This window comes from Salvia splendens, chromosome 13 (assembly GCF_004379255.2).
Source record: "Salvia splendens isolate huo1 chromosome 13, SspV2, whole genome shotgun sequence".
NCBI lineage: Eukaryota > Viridiplantae > Streptophyta > Magnoliopsida > Lamiales > Lamiaceae > Salvia > Salvia splendens.
The window spans coordinates 21,034,444-21,054,605 of NC_056044.1; the positions used below are offsets into that span (position 1 = coordinate 21,034,444).

General features: G+C 38.1%; 2 protein-coding genes across 4 annotated transcripts; one reads left to right on the top strand and one right to left on the bottom strand.

The window, feature by feature from the left end:
• The first annotated feature begins 14,141 nt into the window (after window positions 1-14,141).
• LOC121762532 (probable serine/threonine-protein kinase samkC) lies at window positions 14,142-16,266 on the top strand. Its single transcript, XM_042158439.1, has 2 exons — window positions 14,142-15,345; window positions 15,933-16,266. Exons 1-2 carry the CDS (start codon window positions 14,233-14,235, stop codon window positions 16,089-16,091), a joined length of 1,272 nt encoding a protein of 423 aa, XP_042014373.1. The 5' UTR covers window positions 14,142-14,232; the 3' UTR covers window positions 16,092-16,266.
• A 307-nt stretch (window positions 16,267-16,573) lies between these two features.
• On the bottom strand, window positions 16,574-18,555 carry LOC121760196 (probable 3-beta-hydroxysteroid-Delta(8),Delta(7)-isomerase). 3 transcript variants are annotated; one of them, XM_042155839.1, is made up of 5 exons: window positions 18,389-18,555; window positions 17,694-17,850; window positions 17,227-17,373; window positions 17,042-17,150; window positions 16,574-16,963 (listed from the first exon to the last, which is right to left on the bottom strand). In XM_042155839.1, the coding sequence occupies exons 2-5, from the start codon at window positions 17,836-17,838 to the stop codon at window positions 16,699-16,701; spliced, it is 666 nt and encodes a 221-aa protein (XP_042011773.1). In that variant the 5' UTR covers window positions 17,839-17,850; window positions 18,389-18,555; the 3' UTR covers window positions 16,574-16,698. The 3 variants fall into 3 exon arrangements, with proteins under 3 accessions (XP_042011773.1, XP_042011772.1, XP_042011771.1); XM_042155838.1 differs by having other exon boundaries at window positions 17,694-17,871; window positions 18,389-18,554; XM_042155837.1 differs by having other exon boundaries at window positions 17,694-17,859; window positions 18,389-18,553.
• Between the last annotated feature and the right edge of the window lie 1,607 nt (window positions 18,556-20,162).

Consider the following 20,162-nt stretch of genomic DNA (forward strand, 5'->3'; position numbering starts at 1 on the left):
AACATGTTTGGGAATGGGATCGTACTGAAAGTCATAACTGCAAACAACTTTAGAAATGAAGCTCAAAGGCGGAAGTTCATAAAGTCAAAATATTGTCCTTACAAAAGATGAATCAAAGAAGACTACTAATCAAGATGTCCAAAAATGACGAAGGCAACCACAAATTTTCAAGAATTGAAAGTGAGTCATGACTCGATATAGGAAAAGAAATAACGTGCAATAATTGCGAATTGGGAGTCAAACAAGGTCGTAATTAGACAAAGGCTCACCGTTAATTGAAAGATTCCAAAAAGAATTTCTTATAATCCAAGTAAGTACTGTTGATTAAAATCATTCATTCTAGCTACGAGGGTCACACTCTCACGTTCATCTTTCTGAGGCCGAACATGGTAACATCGTTCTACGAAACTGTTGATTCCAAGTTAAGATTCATCGTGTCGTTACAACTAATAACAGTATTCGAAAGCCATATCTTCATATATTCCTTGCACGTGATAATCGTCATTTTCTTAAAGCATTGTAGTTATACTCGCGCTCTCAACATGATATAACGGTCGTTTTCGCCGCATCGCCACTTTTGACCGAAGATCGGATTTATCTACTAGATCGCAGGTATGATCTCTACATCCGTTGTAGGATTACATCATTTCGCATCTCTTCTTGCCTCGAACATTTCTCGTTTGGAACATCTCTTCAGTTTGCACTTCTTCTTTTCTTAAACTCTTTATCATATGCTACGTCTTTTCGCATTCTCCTTATTCTCGTCATTCAGGAAAAAAAAAACAATTCTGAATTTGTAATCATTCGATAAAGTTCGAGTTCACACCACATATTTCCATTTGTCCTATCACTCGGAAAAGTGATATTGCAGTTGTCACCAACTAACTTCGATATCATTCAATCTAACATACTTCTTAGGCACTCTATGTTCGCATGCAAGGTTCATAGCGTCATTCCAAGAAATAGAAAAATTTCATGGTCCACTGGTCTCCATCCTCTATCTCGATACTCTAGTCTCATACCTCGATAATTTGGAAATTTCGCCCCACTTTTCATTCTCGTTCGTTTCCATTGCTCGGGAAAACAATAGGTGAGTTTTCAAATTAGAACTACGGTCCGCGTGGTCAACTAGGTCTACATCTTCGGCACTCTAAGTTCACGACACATTTCATCATCTCGTAGAGAACAAAATATCACAACAAGTACTATAACACACAACATTTTCACATATCAAAGCAAAACACTTTCTCACTTCACATTATCATTCAAAACTTTTGAAATAAAATTTTCTTCAGACTCTCACACTTTCCTCAAAATTTTCGCATTTCAATTTCAACTTTAGAGTAAAAGTTTTGACTCAAAACTCAAAACATACTTTCACATCAACTTTCATACATCGATCTCACATTCTTTCAACAACTTAAAACATACCTCACTTTCTTTAGTTGAGCGTGATGCTTTGGATGTTGAGCCTTCGTGACACTTCCAGTTTAAGGTTTACCATTCTAGACTTAAGGTGAAAGAAGACTCTCGGACCAGAGCGAAAGAACGAAGCTCTGATACCACTCTGTCACGACCGCCCACCCCAGGGGTGTTACAAACGAGGCGATCGTGACCAAGGGACAAACATTTAAGAATATCATTTAAGGATTTTAGTTCATAAGAAAGACTCAAGTAGCTTGAAAGAATAGTATTTTAGTTCAAAAATATAGCAGAGGAAATAAGGTTTTAAAGAGAGTCAAGGATGACGCCTATGTATGAAGACACAACGCATCCATATTCCCTATGCCGACTCAACATCCACCGCAACATCCCGCTCAACCTGCACATAGGGAAAACACATGCAGGGCTGAGTACTTGATGTACTCAATGGGCTCATGCCGAAATTTTTTTTTCATAAAAACAGTTATGTCATCCATATCAGTGATCTCGAGTTTTATGTGTAGTTAAGAAATATCACGAGAACACAAAAATATTTCAAAGTCTGGCCAGACAATCAATCTCCCCACTTTCTCATCAATCATTCAATCACATTCTCTTTCCATTGTGCGACGAAAGTGTGGCCACACTATTCGCCCACGAGACCGGCCGACTAGCAAGGACGGCTCACGATCCCACTTGTGTACACAGCCTGATAGGGTTTGCGGCCCTATTCAGACCCGAATTCGTTTCATTCATAGCCATATAGCCTAACGGAGTAAACTCATACGAACTAGGCATCAGGCACATAATCTCAATCAAAACAATCCATGGCATGACATAACACTTTTAAACCACCCTTATTACACCATAATCATACTTTTGAAAGCGTAAAAGAGTTTAGTAAAAGAGAGCCCACCTCGTTTGCTTAAACCATTCAACATCCATTTAAGGCAACCCTCGTTCCTCGAGCTCACGTATACTCAATCACCCTTGCCAACGACAACACAAATCAGCCTTTCGTAAACTTATATTATCATGCATGTCCTATTGTTTCTCTCTCATCGTTATTCTCCATTTACCCAACCCAACGTTCGTCACAAAGGTGGAAAAATAAACCATAATATATTTCAACATATCACACGTGATCGCATTGTTAAACACGTTCCTTGGACATACATGCATCATATAATACTTTTAAACTTGGAAATAAGTGTCATTTTAATAAGACAGAAAACCGGCAGAATTGCGCGACCGTTTTGTAAAAAATTACTATAAAATCACCCAACATCAAAAGATGCTAAATTTTGGTCACAATACAGAGGACACATTCAAGTTCATCCATGAAAATTTTCATATCGAAATCACGCCATTTAGTCAGTCATTTCACATATTGAACTCTCTGGTCAGAACATATAATTCTAGCAGCACTGCGCAGTTTATTTGAAAAATTCACCGTAAATTCATACGATGTCCAATAAGGCTGAAATTTTCACAAGACTCAGAAGACACTCCAAATTTTCATCTAGTTCAAGAATCAAATCGATCGGAGGTCATTTGGTCGGTCAAACAGATTTCGAAACATTCTGGCCGAGAACACATGTTACTGGCAGAATTGCGCAGTCGACTTCAAACATTTTTCAAAAATTCATTTTTCGACAAAAAGGGCTGAAATTTATACGAGACACAGAAATCACCTTGAAATTTACTCAGTAAAATTTTCGTATCAAAATTCGACCGTTTGGTCAGTCAAATACACGTCGGAATCCACTGTCCGAACACCACAAATTTCATACTCAAAATTTCGAAATTTGAGTTTCTTCCACAATCATCCAAATAAAATTTTCTCATGCTTATAACACACAATCATGCTTGATAAGACTCTCTTAACATGTTTGCACATAAACTTAGATCATTTACCAAGGATTCAAATCAAACTTCACACAACTTAATCAACAATAGCATAACTATCAAAGTTCTCAAGCAAACTCACTTTCCCACCGATTAACTTTGCGATCTATGATTCCTACACCCTCTATATGCATGTAGGATTCAAGAATAAAGTTTCAATGAAGGAGATGAGAAGGAAATCTTAGTTATACCTTCTTGAATCAAGAAAAACGAACGGTAGAAACAAACGTTGACACGATTCGTCCCTCTCCCTTCACCGCTGCCGCCGCTGCCACGAATCCGCCGTCGCGGATCCGCCGCCATCGGCTCCTCCTCTCTCTTCTCTCTCTCGGATTCTCGATTGCGAAAGAAAGGAAATGAAATGAAAGGAGGTTGTATTTATAGAAAATATTTTCATAAAAGACAAAAATTCACGTCTTTTCGTTTCGATGTGACGCGTAATTAATGCGGCGTTGAAGAACGTGCCTGATGCGACGTGATTCTTATCCACTTGGAAAACGTGCCTGATGTGACGCGGTTCTTATCCAACTTTTCGTCTCGATTTGTTGTCGAAAGTGTATTTGATACGTGGTTTATTCTTTCGTGTAGGTAACGATTTAGCGGGTCGTTACATTTAGATTTTTGGATGATAAAATGATACTTTTGCATCATAAAATGATACTTTGACGGGATAAAATGATAGTTTCAAATGATAAAATGATACTTTTGTTTAATAATGATAGCTTTAGATTTTTGGATGATAAAATGATATTTTTGCATCATAAAATGATACTTAGACGAGATAAAATGATAGTTTCAAATGATAAAATGATACTTTTGTTTAATAATGATAGCTTTAGATTTTTGGATGATAAAATTATACTTTTGCATCATAAAATGATACTTTGACGGGATAAAATGATAGTTTCAAATGATAATATGATACTTTTGTTTAATAATGATAGTTTTAGATTTTTGGATGATAAAATGACACTTTTGCATCATAAAATGATACTTTGACGGGATAAAATGATATTTTCAAATGATAAAATGATACTTTTGTTTAATAATGATAGCTTTAGATTTGTGGATGATAAAATGATACTTTTGCATCATAAAATGATACTTTGACGGGATAAAATGATAGTTTCAAATGATAATATGATACTTTTGTTTAATGATGATAGCTTTAGATTTTGGATGATAAAATGATACTTTTGCATCATAAAATGATACTTTGACGGGATAAAATGATAGTTTCAAATGATAAAATGATACTTTTGTTTAATAATGATAGCTTTAGATTTTTGGATGATAAAATGATATTTTTGCATCATAAAATGATACTTAGACGAGATAAAATGATAGTTTCAAATGATAAAATGATACTTTTGTTTAATAATGATAGCTTTAGATTTTTGGATGATAAAATTATACTTTTGCATCATAAAATGATACTTTGACGGGATAAAATGATAGTTTCAAATGATAAAATGATACTTTTGTTTTACAATGATAGTTTTAGATTATTGGATGTTAAAATGATACTTTTGCATCATAAAATGATACTTTGACGGGATACATCATTTTAATGTTACAATGTTGCAGTTAACCAAAAATTCCTTATCGGCTTGAATTTGAATTGTTTATTAATCAGAGATTTTCTATGGGAGACCGTTTTGACTAAAATAAATTGGAAATGGTATGTATAATACGATTTGGATCTGCAAATTTAATGTTACAAATATAATGAATAACAAATATTTTCAGTGAACTAAATTTAAATATATTGATAAAATGCTCGTAATGGAATTTAATGATGTGATGTATTTTCATATTAAAAAATACTCTCAAATAAAAACAATTCGCTCGAAACAAATGAATTAATAACATAAATACAAATTTGTACAACTTACTGTATTAAACAAATCGAGTTATTAAGAAAAATAATTACTACTATTCGATCATCTATATAGCGCGCGTATGACTAAAGAATGAGTAATCACCAACGTCTGCAGATTAATTCTTAATCCTAATTTCTCGATTAAAGAAAAATACAAATAAAAACTAAAAACCCAGGTATATATCTGCGGTATATACCGTATTTGCGGTATACCGCATCATACCGAACCATACCGCAATTGCGGTATATACCGCAAATTTACGGTATATACCGTAAATTTGCGGTATATACCGCAATTGGTGCGGTATGATGCGGTATACCGCGGTATATGCAAACTGCATACCTTTACCGTACCTAAAACTGTCGGTACGGTATGATACCGTACCGAAAAGTACGGTATACCAAAAATTCGGTATTTTTGGTATTTTTTCGGTACGGTAAGTGCGGTATTTCGGTATATTTTCCCAGCCCTAGTCAGTGATCCGCTGAGTCTGTAAGGCGAATGTGTTGAACCCTAATTTCTCCATATCTGTAAATACTCCCATAATGCATCAGTGAAGAGGTTTAGAATTCAATATCTAATTCCTCATATTAACTCTCATATTTTCATCGTCATTCATCCATCATTTATCGAAAGGAAGAGAAGACGTAAAGCTTGAAGATCGACTTTATGGTTTTATCTAGTTGTTATTTTATGTTTAGATCTTTCATTATGTTTTTTGCTACTCTGTTTGTGAGATTGAGAATAACTCTTTATGTTTATATGAATTTCGGTGTTTATATCCAAAGACATCATTTACTTAGTTGTATTTTGTGCGATAATGCTTCTGATTGTTTGACGAATCATGATTTAATGGTATGCGAGGGAATTGAGAGAAAATCCACATATTAGATCAGAATCGATAACACTATAGTCAATATCCAAAAAAGGTAAACTAAGAGTCAGTTTTTAAGGGTCTTATGACCTGTTTGGAGTTGTATGCTTTTGATTGACTACCTTAAGCTATGCTATCTATTTTCACCATTATTTTGGAATAATTGTGTGATTCGTCCTAGTAACCATGTTGTCATGGAATGAATATCTTAATTGTACTATTCCATTCGTCCCAACTAAGTTGAGTCGTATTCCTTTTTTGGGATGTCCCAACTAAGTTGAGTCATTTCTTTTTTTGACTAAAAACGAAACATCCAAACACTCTAACTTTATTCCATCACATATTTTACTCTTTCTATATCTTTCCTACTTTATTTCTCTCTCTTACTTTTAAACACAATTTCTTAATCTTCATGCCCAAAAGTTTTGACTCAACTTAGTTGGAACGGTTGGAGTATATTTTATAAGATAAGAGTAGTGAAATCGTATCCTTGGAATTCCTTTGTTGTTTGATTATTTACCACTTGTTTACTGGCGTTATTTCCTTATTTACTTGTTCTTGTTTAGTTTCTAAAAAAATCAAACCAGAAACTCCATGTTTCCTAATAGTATATGGCGGTCGCTATATAATTATAGACGGTTTGCAATTTTATTCCCCATGATTCGATACCTTATACTTATTTTTAGCTGTACTGAAATTACCTATATACTTGCAGTTAGTTTTTAATACTAATAAATTGTGCATCACATGTTTCTGATGATCACATAACTCTATCTTACTCACATTGTATTATCCAATGTCAACCAAAATAATATTAAGTCATAAAGTAGTGAAATAACGGTGTACTATACTAATAAAGTAATGTCATTTGTTTAATTAAATTTGTATTAAAAAAGAATAAGATCGTAGGAGAAAATAAGAAACGCGATGGAATGGAGTACAACAATGAAAATATACTACTCCAATTTATTACTACTGACTCCGTCCACAGAGTTATTGTTAGCGTACGACCCGGATTATAATGTGAAATTGGTAAAGGAGATGAAAAAAATAGTTGAAATATAAATTATGGAAAATGAAACTCACCTCATTAGAGTGAGAAATTTACCATAAATATATAGAGACTAATTTTAGTGGACGGACACAAATGGAAAAATAAGTTTATTTTTCGTAGATAAAGGTAGCATAATACAACGTCATTTCATTGCCTATACTGTGATGCCGTTTGGTTGATGTCCGATAGTGCCACATAGGTAAGAATCACACCATGATACATAAGCAATTCACCAACTCGTGTCAGCGCAAAAGGCTTGGTTGCACAATCGGAATAAATTATTACTCCCTCCGTCCACGAATAGAAGTCCCGATTACTTATTACTATAAATGATAAAAAAAAATGTCTCACATTCTACTAAGCCATTCCACTCACGTATCATTTAAACCTTAAAACTAATATATAAAAGTGGTACTCATATATTCCACTAACTTTCTTCTACTCACATTTCTTAATAGTATTTCTTAAAACTCGTGCCAAAAAGAAATAAACCTCATATTCATGGATGGAGGAAGTACTAGTTTAATAATATACCAACAGCTTTTAAAACTTACTGTATTTTTAAAACCAAAACATAACTAACAGTTTGGAAATTTATAGATAAATACATTTAAAAAATACATTACAATTTAATATTTTAAATTAATGAAAATGTGAGGTTAAACAATAAAAAATGTACCACAACATATCACCCCTCAGGCCATCCACAACGCTGTTCCTATACCGTTCCTTAAACTACTATTTGTGGGCCCACTGTACTTTTTTACTCCATTCCTTAACTAAGGAACGGAACCTGCAACCCTCCGTTCCTTAACCGTTCATTAACCGTTCCTTAAATTACTATTCATTCAATTTCATTTTTTTTATTTCCAACTCAATTCAATTAAAAAAACACACTTTAATAAAAAACAAACACACTTTATTAAAAAACACACAACATTAAAAAAAATTACAACTTAAACTTAAAAAAAATAAAAAACACACAATTAAAATCCTAAAAAAATAAAAAACACACAATAAAAAACACACAATTAAACGTTGGAAAATAAAAAAACTACTTCCGCCGGCGAATCATCCTCCGGAGGCGGTCGAGGTTTAGGGTGAGTCGGAAGGCCAAGTTGTGCTGCCATAGCAACAATTCCGTTCCACCAGGCCGTGAATTGGGCGTACGAGAAGCGGGAAGTGTCTGCCATTGTAGCGGTTATGTACGCTACCATAAGTGTGTCCGAGCCTCCCCGCGAGCCCGATCCCGAGGCCGGCTGGCTTGATTCGCCTCGGCCCTTCCTCGCTCTAGCCGCCTTCGTCCCTTGCGGCCGACGGCGCCCACGGCTGGATCCCCCGTATTCGTCGGGCGTTGGATACCCCGTACCCCCAAACACTTGCGGTTCACCCTCGCTGGCCTCACCGGTGTCACCAGACGAGTAGTTGCCGGTCGCCGTGTGCTTCGTGCGCTTTGAGGTTGAGCCCGAGCTCGAGCGGACACCGCCGGCCCACCTTTCCTCGTCCTTGACGAGCTGCCAAATATCAACAAATTTGAACTGTAGACCGGTGTCCTGGTGGAAGGCGCGCAAAGCCGCCCTCAGCATGTCGGCGCCCGAAGCTCCGCTTTGGTATTGCACCGCTTCGGCCGAGTAGATGCCGCAGAATTTTATGACCTATACGTCGACTCGGCGAAAGTGAGCACGGAGTATTGTATATTTCCGCTTCCTGGCCCCTTTCGGCTTAGTCTGGTGGTAGACATCACGGACCTTTTCCCAGAAGCACTTGGCGGCTTGTTGATTCCCGACGATGGGATCGTATGAGACGGTGAGCCAGGCGTTGTACACCGCCTTTGTTTCTTCGTTGCTGTACGGATGCCGGCCCAGATCCTCCGGTTCATCCTCCTGTTCCTCCTCCTCCTCCTCGGCCGCCTCAGACGCAGCCCTGGAGCTTCCACCGCCTCGGCCTCCTCCCTGGGTGGGTGCAACGGGGATATCCTCCCGAATCTGGGACAATCCCTGAGAAGGCCGCGAGGCGGCGGGTCGAGCGTATGCATCCACATCGAAAGTGGGTGGTTGGTACCCACCCGGCATCGCCTACCCCTAGGTGCCCGGCGTCGACGAACTAGAACCACCAAGTGTGTTGTACATGGTCTCCCAATCGCCGAACGCGTTGAGATCCCACCCACCGGAGCCGCCACCGCCGGAGTTGCCGTCGCCGGACATTTTGTGAAGAGATTGAATATGAAAATTGGAGAGGAAATGAAGTTGATTTAGGAAGAATAGATGTGTAGTTGTGTGTGAAATGGGGATGAATTAGGAGTATTTATAGAATAAGAAAATAAAAATAAAATTTAAAAAAAAACGGTATAAAAAAACGGTAATATTACCGTTAAATTTTTTTTTATTAAATCGATTTTTTTTAAAAAAAATAATTATTGCATCAGCACGTGACATCGCCCACTCGCGGGCCGGCGAGTGGGCGTCACGCACGACGCGGGGAGAGCCACGTCGCCGAAGCGCGTGGCGGCACGGACCGTGCCGCGGGTCGTGCCGTCGGCACCCGGCACGGCTTGGGAACGGCTCCTCGACGACACCATGCACCGCAACGCGTTCCGCTGCGAAGTCGTTCTGGCGGGACGGCCCGCGGAATGCCGGCGGCCCGCGTTGCGGGTGCTCTCAAGAATATATGTCCTTAAGAAAAAGAATGTATGTTCTTGGCTACAAATTTATTCACCTTATCGACATCTGTATGCAAAAGTTCGATCAACCATCGAAAATTTGAACCTTTTAGCCTTAAAATCATTCATTAAAAATGAAATTTCGATACAAATTTTTCAAATGAAAATTTGAATAACGATTGTCATTTATAGTTATAAGAGCACTCACAATGCAACTGTGCTTGGAGCGCCTGCACTGAAACTAAGGGTGATCAAAAAAATCGAAAACCGAATATCTGAACCGAAACAAACTGAAATTTTGAAATTCGGTTCGGTTTTTCAGTTTTTCGGTTCGGTTCAGTTTTGAAAATATAAAAATTTCTGTTTTTCGGTTCAGGCGAAAAAAAAATCGAAAAACCAAATAACCGAATTATATTTTAAATATAATATTTTATATATTCTATTGATTTAATATATTATATTATATAATATGTATATATATATATATATATATATATATTCTTTTAATATATTCTACTCCCTTCGTCCGCTATTAGGAGTCTCATTTATGGGAGGCATGGATTTTAAGAAATGTTAAGAAAAGTGGGTGGAAAAAAGTTAGTGGAATAGGGGTTCCACTTATATATATTAGTTTTAAATAAAATGTGAGTGAAATAAGTTAGTGAAAGGTGAACCCTATTACTATATATGGTAAAAGTGAACAGGGACTCCTATTCGTGGACAGACTAAAATGGAAAAACGAGACTCCTATTCGCAGATAGAGGGAGTATATAATATGTATTATATATATTCTATTAATTATTTTATATTTTATAGATATATATTCTATTATATAAAATAAAATATATTATATATATTAATATACTATATATGTTTTTTTTCGGTTTTTCGATTTTGTCTTATAATTTCGGTTTTTTCAGCTTTATTCGGTTTTTGAAGTTCGATTTTCGATTTTTCGGTTTCGGCTCGGTTTGAGTTTTGAACTAAATTCAGTTTTTCGGATTTGGTTCGATTTGGGCAAAAAACCGAACCGAAACCTGAATGCTCACCCATAGTTGAAACGCTGGCGGCCGGACGTAAGTTTCATTTTTTTTTTGTTGCTTTTTAAAAAATTTTAAATACCCCAATTCCATCTATAAATACTCCTTTTTTTATCCATTTTTCACATCCAAACTTACACACTTAATTTCTCTATTTATCACTCATTTCTCCTGGATCCACATTCTTCTTCCAAGAAATTTGGACATGTAACCCTTGGGCCATGTTTGGTTGCCAGGATTCTGTCTGGGAAAGTAATCTGATTCCTTAAATTTTAAATTCCTGTGTTTGTTTCCGTTTTTAATCAAACTGGGAAAGTAATCAAAATCCTGAAACAAAGAAAGTTAGTACAACTTTCCAGGATTCTGAATCCTAACTTTTCTTAGGTATTCTTTTTCCCAGTTTTAGGATTCTTATATATTTAATGCAATATAGTACAATTTATTATTATTATTATTATTATTATTATTATTATTATTATTATTATTATTATTATTATTATTATTATTATTATTATTATTATTATTATTATTATTATTATTATTATTATTATTATTATTATTATCATCATCATCATCATTATTGTTATTATTTATTACAATGTTTTAAAAATAATTTAAAAGTATAAACCATACTTAATTTCAGGATAATAAATAACTATAATTCAAATTATCATAATTATAACTATATTATTAATATTTATTTTTATTTTTATTATCATAATAATAATAATTTATTAAATAATTAAATATAATTATAATTATATAATAATATAATAATTATTAATTTATAAATTAGTAATTAAAAATAAAATTGTAGTGAAATTTTAAATTTTAAAATTTATTCAATTAAAAATTAAGTAAATATAATGATAATAATAATAATAATAATAATAATCTTATTTATTATTATATTATTATATATTATGATGTATAATCCATATTTAAACTATCCATCGTAATAATAAATAAAATAATATAATTATTATCATTTGTAATAAATAATTTATTAAATAATATGTATTATTATATTTTATAAATAAAAAATGATAAGTATATTTTTAGTTTAGTGTTTAAATCAAATATATACTTTCAAATCTTGATATTTTCCAAACACAGGAAAGTAAAGTTATTAGAAATCATATTCCCGGGAATCATTTTCCCATGAATCATTTTCCTTACCAACTTTACTTTCCCGCCAACCAAACATGGCCTTGATGTTTTGAGTAGTATTATTATTTTTTAATATTTAATTTTATAATTTTTTATATTTAAATTATTGCATGCTTCGTGATTCAGTTGGATTTTTTTAGGTTATTGAGGATGCTAAACAAAAAGTAACTCACACTCTAATTTGTGCAATTTAAAAAATATTACTGCAATAATAAGGCCTTAGAGCACCTGCATCGGTGCTCGATGCCAAGACAGGCCACTGTGCTGACGGTGCGACATGCAGCTGCTTGCCGTTGTGCTCTTGCCGCTGGCACGGCCCTGCTCGATGCATCGAGCACCGCCGTGCCGTTGAGCAGGCTGACGTGTCGCGTTCTGATTGGCCAACGACAATGTCGTTGGCATTTTCCTTTTTTTAAAAAAATTCAAAAAATATTAAAAAATCGATTTTAAAATAAAAAATTATTTTCCCACTTCCCAATCAAATATATCCGTTTTTTCTCCAATTTTAATTTATTTTTCATTGTTTTTATCCCAAAATTCACATTTTCGTCTATAAATACCTCCATTTCCACACAAAAATTTTTACACCACACTACACAAAATACTACTCTTATCAATTCTCTCATACAATTCTCATCTAAATTCTCACTCTTTCACTATTGCATAAAATGACCGTCTCCGGCGATCACCCCTCCGACTCCCGCGGATGGAACCGCGAATGGTTTGGTTCATCGCAATTCCCTAATCCGGATACGGATTTCTCGTCCCCTCCTCAAACCCAACGTTCGCATATTCCGGGTTGCTACCGGCCTTACTCGGTGGACGAGCAAGATGCCCCCGAGGGGCAATACGGGTGGGCTCCCGAACAAAGCTTGGGAGGGAGCGACCCGACGCCACCGGAGGGCGGTTCCGGAGTGCCTCCTCGTCCTCGTAGTGTCCGTGTTCGTACTCGTGGCAGTACCGACGGTGACTCCAACGTCAGCACCCCATACACTCCTGGGGAGATGGAGAATTTATTCAAAGCCTATTTGGCTGTCTCCGAAGATGCGTAAACCGGCACGAACTAATCCGGGGACAGGTTTTGGTGGCGCATCTCTTGGCGGTACAATGCCACCTGACCAGATGACACCATCGAGCGCAATGAGAGTATGGTGCGCAATGCCATCGGAAGAGCCAACAATGAAATCCAAAAGCGGTCGACGGGGAGCGGCACGAACGAGGTTGACATCATCACGGCTGTCATGTCGACCTACCAATCAATTAAGTACAAACCATTCAAGCATCTCAACGCTTGGCATGGGGTGCGTAATCATCCGAAGTATAATGGAGGTATTGCATCCTCCTCCAGCTCTTCCGGCAAACGGTCGAGGTCGGTATCCCTATCCGACGCCGGCGAGGATGAGGTGGCTAGCCAGCTTGCCGGAGCTCACTTGGGTAGCCCCGACACCGGCCCGAGCAGTTCCCAACGCCAGCCGCAATGAAGAAAACAGGTGACGGCCAACGCCGTCGCCGCGACCCCAGCCGCACCGTGACCTCCCGCTCCTTTTGTGCCACCTCCACCTCTCACTAACTCTTTGTGGATCCTTTTGGGTCAAATCAATATGGCCGATACGTCTTGGATGACTCCCGAGCAACTTGATTCACATCACGCAATGATACGAGCTTTTCGAGCTCAATTGGGGATATCACCATCGGGCTAGTCTTCTTTGAATTTCCACGGATGTATTATTTAGGATTTAATTATGTAATTTTTAATTTGTATGCTTTTATTTATGTAATTTTAATTTTTTAGGATTTTAATTATGTAATTTTAATTTTAATTTTTTAGAATTTTAATTATGTAATTTTTAATTTTTAGTAATTTGTAATAGTATTTCAGGTATTTTTAATGCATTTTAATATTGTGGAAATGTTTTTATTTAGGTTGAATAATAGAATGGTGGGACCCTTGAGCATACTCTTGCCGAAGAGTATGAATGTGAGTGTTGTGCTTTTGCCAAAGAATATGGAGTAAAAAATGAATAAAAGTGGGTCCGAGTCTATTTCTATGCTAAAAGAAATGAATAAAAATGGGTCCGAGTCCAATTCCATGCAGTTGGATGTAGATGCTCTTAGGCCAATTGAATAAATATTTTTCCCCAAATCGAATCAAATGCCGTACACAAATCCCTTTTGATTCGTAATTCACCAATCTTCTCCTCTGCGATATCGTGATTTTTCCGATGGATTTGCTAGGAAATTACGCCTCCTCCGATGAGGAGGACGACAAAGAACAACCGCCTCCGATGAAGCCAGCTAAATCTGTAACAGAATCCTCCCCAAAACGCGGCGGAATCTTCAATTCTCTCCCGCCGCCCAAATCATCCTTCTTCAATTCACTCCCACCGCCCAAATCCCAATCTTTCCCTAACCCTAAGCCCCAATCAGGAGCTGAGCATCGAATTGATGGAGAAATCATGGAAAATACGAAACCTAAGTCTTCGTCTTCGTCTTCTTCCTTATTCTCGTCTCTTCCCGTCCCCAAGTCGTCGGCGACTTCTTCCGCAGCTAAGAAGGTTGTTCAATTCAAGCCTCCAATGATTACGAACCCGTATTTGCGTAGTCTTGATGAAGATGACGACGATGACGATGATAAGGGTGAAGAAGAGAGAAAAAAGAAGACATCGAGGGAGAAGATATCCACCACCTCTGCGATGTCGTTCCTGTCCAGCATCCCGGCGCCAAAGCATTCAGCTACATTGGGCGTTATGCCTTCTGCTTCGGGTATGGGCCGGCGATCGATGCTCGACACTAGCTCTCCGGCAACCAATGTGAGTACTGGAAGTGATGCTGATGCGAACCCTAATCACTCAAATGACGCGAATTACGCTAATTATAGTGATAATGGCACTGAAAATGGTGCTGATTCTAATCCAGATTCAGTAAACTATGGCATTTATGATCATTCAACTAGTTCAGGTGGTGAAAACTATGCGTATTATGCTGCTTATGGTGGTGCTTCGACCGATTCTAGCACAGCTGAAATTGATGCCGGTGTAAACCATAATTCAGTATCATATGAAGGTGTTGATTGCTCATACCCCCAGGGGCATGTAGATTACTCGAATTATGGTGAATACGGTAATAATTTGCAGTATGAGAATAATTGGGGAAATTCGACTGCATTGCCTGAGGCACGGGGGGTGGTTGAGGATGCATTCCAAGTTCTTGGAAAAAGGGGCAGGAAGGATATTCCACCAGAGATAATTGAGGTGAACCAGGATGAGTTGATGAAAAATCGGCCGAGGGAAGATCAGGTTAAGAGTACTGGGATTGCATTTGGCCCTGCATACCAGGTATAATTTTCCTTCTTCTGTTCAATCCTATCAAATTTGTGTGGTCTTGAGACAATTGGTTCATGATTTGTAGACTTAAATTTGGAATTTAGGAAGGGAGAAGTCGGTTGGCTTTGATTGATTACTCTCTGCCAAGATTGGATCCTTAGGTTTCCTAAAATTATTTGTTGTGGTGTACAGAAATTCAAAACTTAGGAAAAGAAAGGAATGGATAGTTCTGCTTAATATTGATATTGTTTAGGTATACTGTGCCGTTTTAGGTAGATTTTGTTCTTGATTCTTGTTAGTATCGAAAATCCAAACTTAGGAAAGGAATTCAACAGTTATGGTTAATGTTGATTTTGATTTCTCTCAGCAAGATCTGTTTTTCATGTATTACTTGAGCAATTGTTATGCTATTTGAAAAAGAGTTTGTGCACTTCTTGCTGGGATTGAAACTGCAAATGTAGGAAAACAACGAACATCATCTATGGCTAAGATTTGAACAATTGGTTGTGCTGTTCAAGTAGAGTTTGTGTTTTGATTGGTGCGAACAATTGCGAAACTTTATGCTTTAATTGAAATATCCATTTTTGGCATTCTTGCAGCCTGCATCTACCAAAGGCAAGCCGACAAAGTTGCATAAGCGGAAGCATCAGATCGGGTCGTTGTACTTCGACATGCGGCAGAAAGAGACAGAGCTCGCGGAGAGGCGCTCGAGAGGGTTCCTCACCAAAGCTCAAACACAAGGAAAATATGGATGGTGAAATCACATCCATATGTTCTGTTCTGTTCTGATTACATACATAGTCACCAGTTTAATATGGATTGGTTGTTTTCCTTCTCACTCTTCTGCCTTATTGTGTTCAAACTTCAAATGTTTAATATAACCCTGTTGTGTCGTATTTGCAAGAATCATACAGGATTTTGGTTTTGATTTTAGATCCTTCTTCTATTCCCTTTTCTTGGAAGTTTTGCGTCATGATTCATTCCAAATGATTGTGGAGATTGGTCAAAAAATCCTCAAAACATCCTTCCCCATCTTTCTATTACAACTTCATTTCTTCACATTTTTCGTACAGCGATCATTTCAAAACAGTAATCTTTTTATTATTTTTTCACATTTTTCGTATAGCAATCTTTGGATTATAAATTGAGATAGATATAGAGACTTCTTAAGGAGCAAGTGATCACACAAGAAAGAAAATTGATGACCTAAAAGAGGTTTCAGGAATTCTTCAAAATGAAATGATGTTCAAAAATAAAATCTTTTCATTTCACCAATGAAATTATCACATTAAAATAGTCAAGCTAGGTTAGCAGTTCTTGCCCAGACAGAATAGATATAAGCAAAGATCAATAAAATCCTCAATTTCAACGGGTTTTGCTCTTCTTCTGTTCTTGAACATGGCATCCCGCACATATCTTTTTCCAGCAACGAGCAGCAATGGCACCCGGGATAAAAACCCACCACATATTAGCAAAGACATAATATGCGTAGTAATAGAACATACTCGTTGCAAAGTTGTCTCCCTCCAAGATAGCCGTTGCAAAATACACGAGACACCCGTATAGCTGGCCAAGGCAGATTGATAGTTGGAGTACGTAGCTGTATGACTTCTTCTTTGCAATGGCGTACCTGCAAAAGTAAAGATAAATATTACAAAAACTCGGATGTCAAATTTGATGGAAAACATAGTTTTTGCATTGTGCCTACACTACAAGGAGACATGCTGGACCCTCAATAGCAGCTGTGATCCCTTCAACGGCAACAACAGCAGAATCCCGGCCAACATATCTTGAGTCGCCTTTACTGTACTCTTTCCCTAGAAACAGTCATATGTGAGTGTTCAACCAGAAGAGTGACGATAAAGAATCCATTAATTGGTATGGTGGACTTACAGACTTCTGCAAGGTAGTGTGGAGTATTCACTTTGTAAAAATCGGGAGTAAAGGCAAAGTAGCCCTCGAGGATGATGTGTGTGAGACCAGTGAATATCCACCAGCACATCAGTATCCTATCGACTTTAGAGATCTTATGAATCCGCCCTTGAGCAAGTAAAACAATTGATAATCATCAAGATAGCTCTGATTTCACTAACATAGTATAGTAATATACAAATCAGACTATGATTAATCAATAGAAAAGAGAGGATATCCAACTGTCTATGGAAGTAGAGTATGACTCAATCCATTGCTTTTATTACTATGAAACAAAAAAGAACAGCATATTGCAAGATAGCACAATACAAACAACACAATCATTAATCACAAATGAGAGAGAAACCAAGCAACATGATCGGTGCAGGTACCAAATTTTGATGCACTGTCTTAACTTTCAACTATGTCGAAGCAGTCAAGGGGATTACCAGATAAGAGCCACATTAAGGAGACCACCAACAGAGATGCGGCACCATAGACAGCAAGGATGGTCGACTGAGAGAGGAAAACGGGCTCGTAGCCAGGCAACTTTAGATCTCTTGGCACGTAGGGGTGATTAGCCTCCATACTCATTCCTCAAAACGCCTGCAGTTTCTGATCACAAATCTATATTCAGTGAAAAAGAAACAGAGAAGAGCATAAGCGGATCAGATGTAGAAATAATCGAGCCACATATGTAGTGCTTGAGAGAAGAGAAGCCATAGTACTATCGGATTTTCACTATAGATAGAACAGAATCTTAGTTCAAAAATCAATAGATAAATAAAAAAATTCAATCTTGACGATTCTCCTCGTCCACGAGCAACGAAATTGGGGTAAATTGCATATACATTTGTTAATTTCCACTCATTCACACACACACAGAGTCAACGCTTAGTCACAATCTAGCAGAATTCAACAAAACCTACAAAACTCACCAGCCATCCTCAAAATACACAGAAAATTCAAATCGATATCTCAAAATATGCAACATATTACTCTAGCCGCAAGATTAATTGTTTTTTAAAATCGTATTTGTTTCCAATAAATCCACTACAAACAATTGCAATTAGATAACAGATGACGAAACACGAATGCAATTCACTTTTCGGCATATTCGAAACACAAAGAACGATAATCTTACTTGTTGGATAGAGATAAATCAAAGAATTGGGACGAAATTGGATAGTCGAAATTAAAAGTGAGGAGTTTTGGGCGATTTATTCTGAGCTCTGAAGACTGTATGGACTGACGACAAAAGATTGTGAAACTTCAAATTATAGCGACAGAAAATGGAAATCTATAAAATGCGATTATAAATTCAGCTGATCTAGATCTACACGTCTAAAACGGTGCATGATGTTTTAGTAAAAGCATCAGCAATGACGTCCGTCCCGGCGGAATTTCGACCGGCGGACCGGAATTCTGCGGCGGACGTCCGCCATTGTGTATGGTATGCACGGATACGGAATTCCGTCGAGGACACCATAGTTCCGCGGAATTTCGTCGCGACACCGCGCGGACGTCTGTCATTGCGTTGACTCTCACGGACGTCCGCGCGGAATTCCCGTTTATTGCATTAATAAATATTTTTTTTAATTTCTATAAATACGTCCCGTTGAACTTCATTTCATTCGCACTACTTGTATTAACGAGTATCTCTCTCTATATTTCTTTTATATATCCAGAATGACTGGTAGTGGTAGTGGTGGGCATTATGAACACATGATGCGTCTGATTCATGCACGTGTGCGGGAATCAGCGGAGAGGGAGGAACAAGCGGCCTTGGCGCCAGCGGTACCTCGACCCATCCATCGTCGAACTATAATACCCCGGGACCACCTCGCTGCCCACGCTCGGTTGTATGAGGATTACTTTTCGTCGGAGCCACGGTTTGGGGAGAACCTGTTCCGGCGACGGTTTAGGATGCATCGTCCGCTCTTTCTGCGTATCGTGGGCACTTTGGAGCGTCGATACGGGTATTTCAGGGTGCAGGAGGATGCTGCTGGTAAACCCGACCACACGCCGATTCAGAAGTGCACTGTCGCAATCAGGCAGCTGGCATACGAAGGCGCGGCCGACATGTTCGACGAGTACCTCCACATCGGCGAGACGACTGCCCGCGATTGCTTGAAGTATTTTTGTCAGGGCGTTAGGGAGATATTAGGGGATAGGTATCTTCGGAGGCCTACCCCCGAAGATTGTCAGGCTCTGCTGGATATGCACGAGAATCAGCACGGGTTTCCGGGGATGTTAGGCAGCATAGATTGTATGCACTGGGAATGGAAGAACTGCCCCGCTGCCTGGAAAGAGATGTACACTACTGGTTTCAAGGCCAAGAATCCTACTATGATCCTTGAAGTGGTAGCTGACTATCGGCTGTGGATTTGACATGCCTATTTTGGAGTAGCCGGATCTAACACCGACATCAACGTCCTCCAGTCGTCGCCCATTTTCAACGAGCAGTGCATGGGCGTTGGTCCGGCCGTCAACTTCATCGCCAACGGCAACCAGCACAATTTGAGCTATTATTTGGCGGATGAGATATGCCATATGTTGCCCGTCTTTGTGAAGACGGTCAGATGCCCAGCAGATGAAAAGAAGTTATATTTTGCGGGTCGCCAGGAGGCAGCGCGCAAAGATGTGGAGTGGGCATTTGGTGTGCTCCAGGCTCGATGGGCGGCAGTGAAGGGTCCAACACGGCTGTGGTATGTTGACAGCATCGCCGACATAATATACGCATGTATTATCATGCACAACATAATTGTCGAGGATGAAGGTCCAACACTGACTGATTGGACCAATGATGATGCTGGTGCTGCGGGTCCAAGCCACAGCGTGGCCACTAGCAATGTACGCATGGGGATACCCCATGACGATGTCGATCGAGTCCGTGCATTTGCCGACATGCGCCAAAG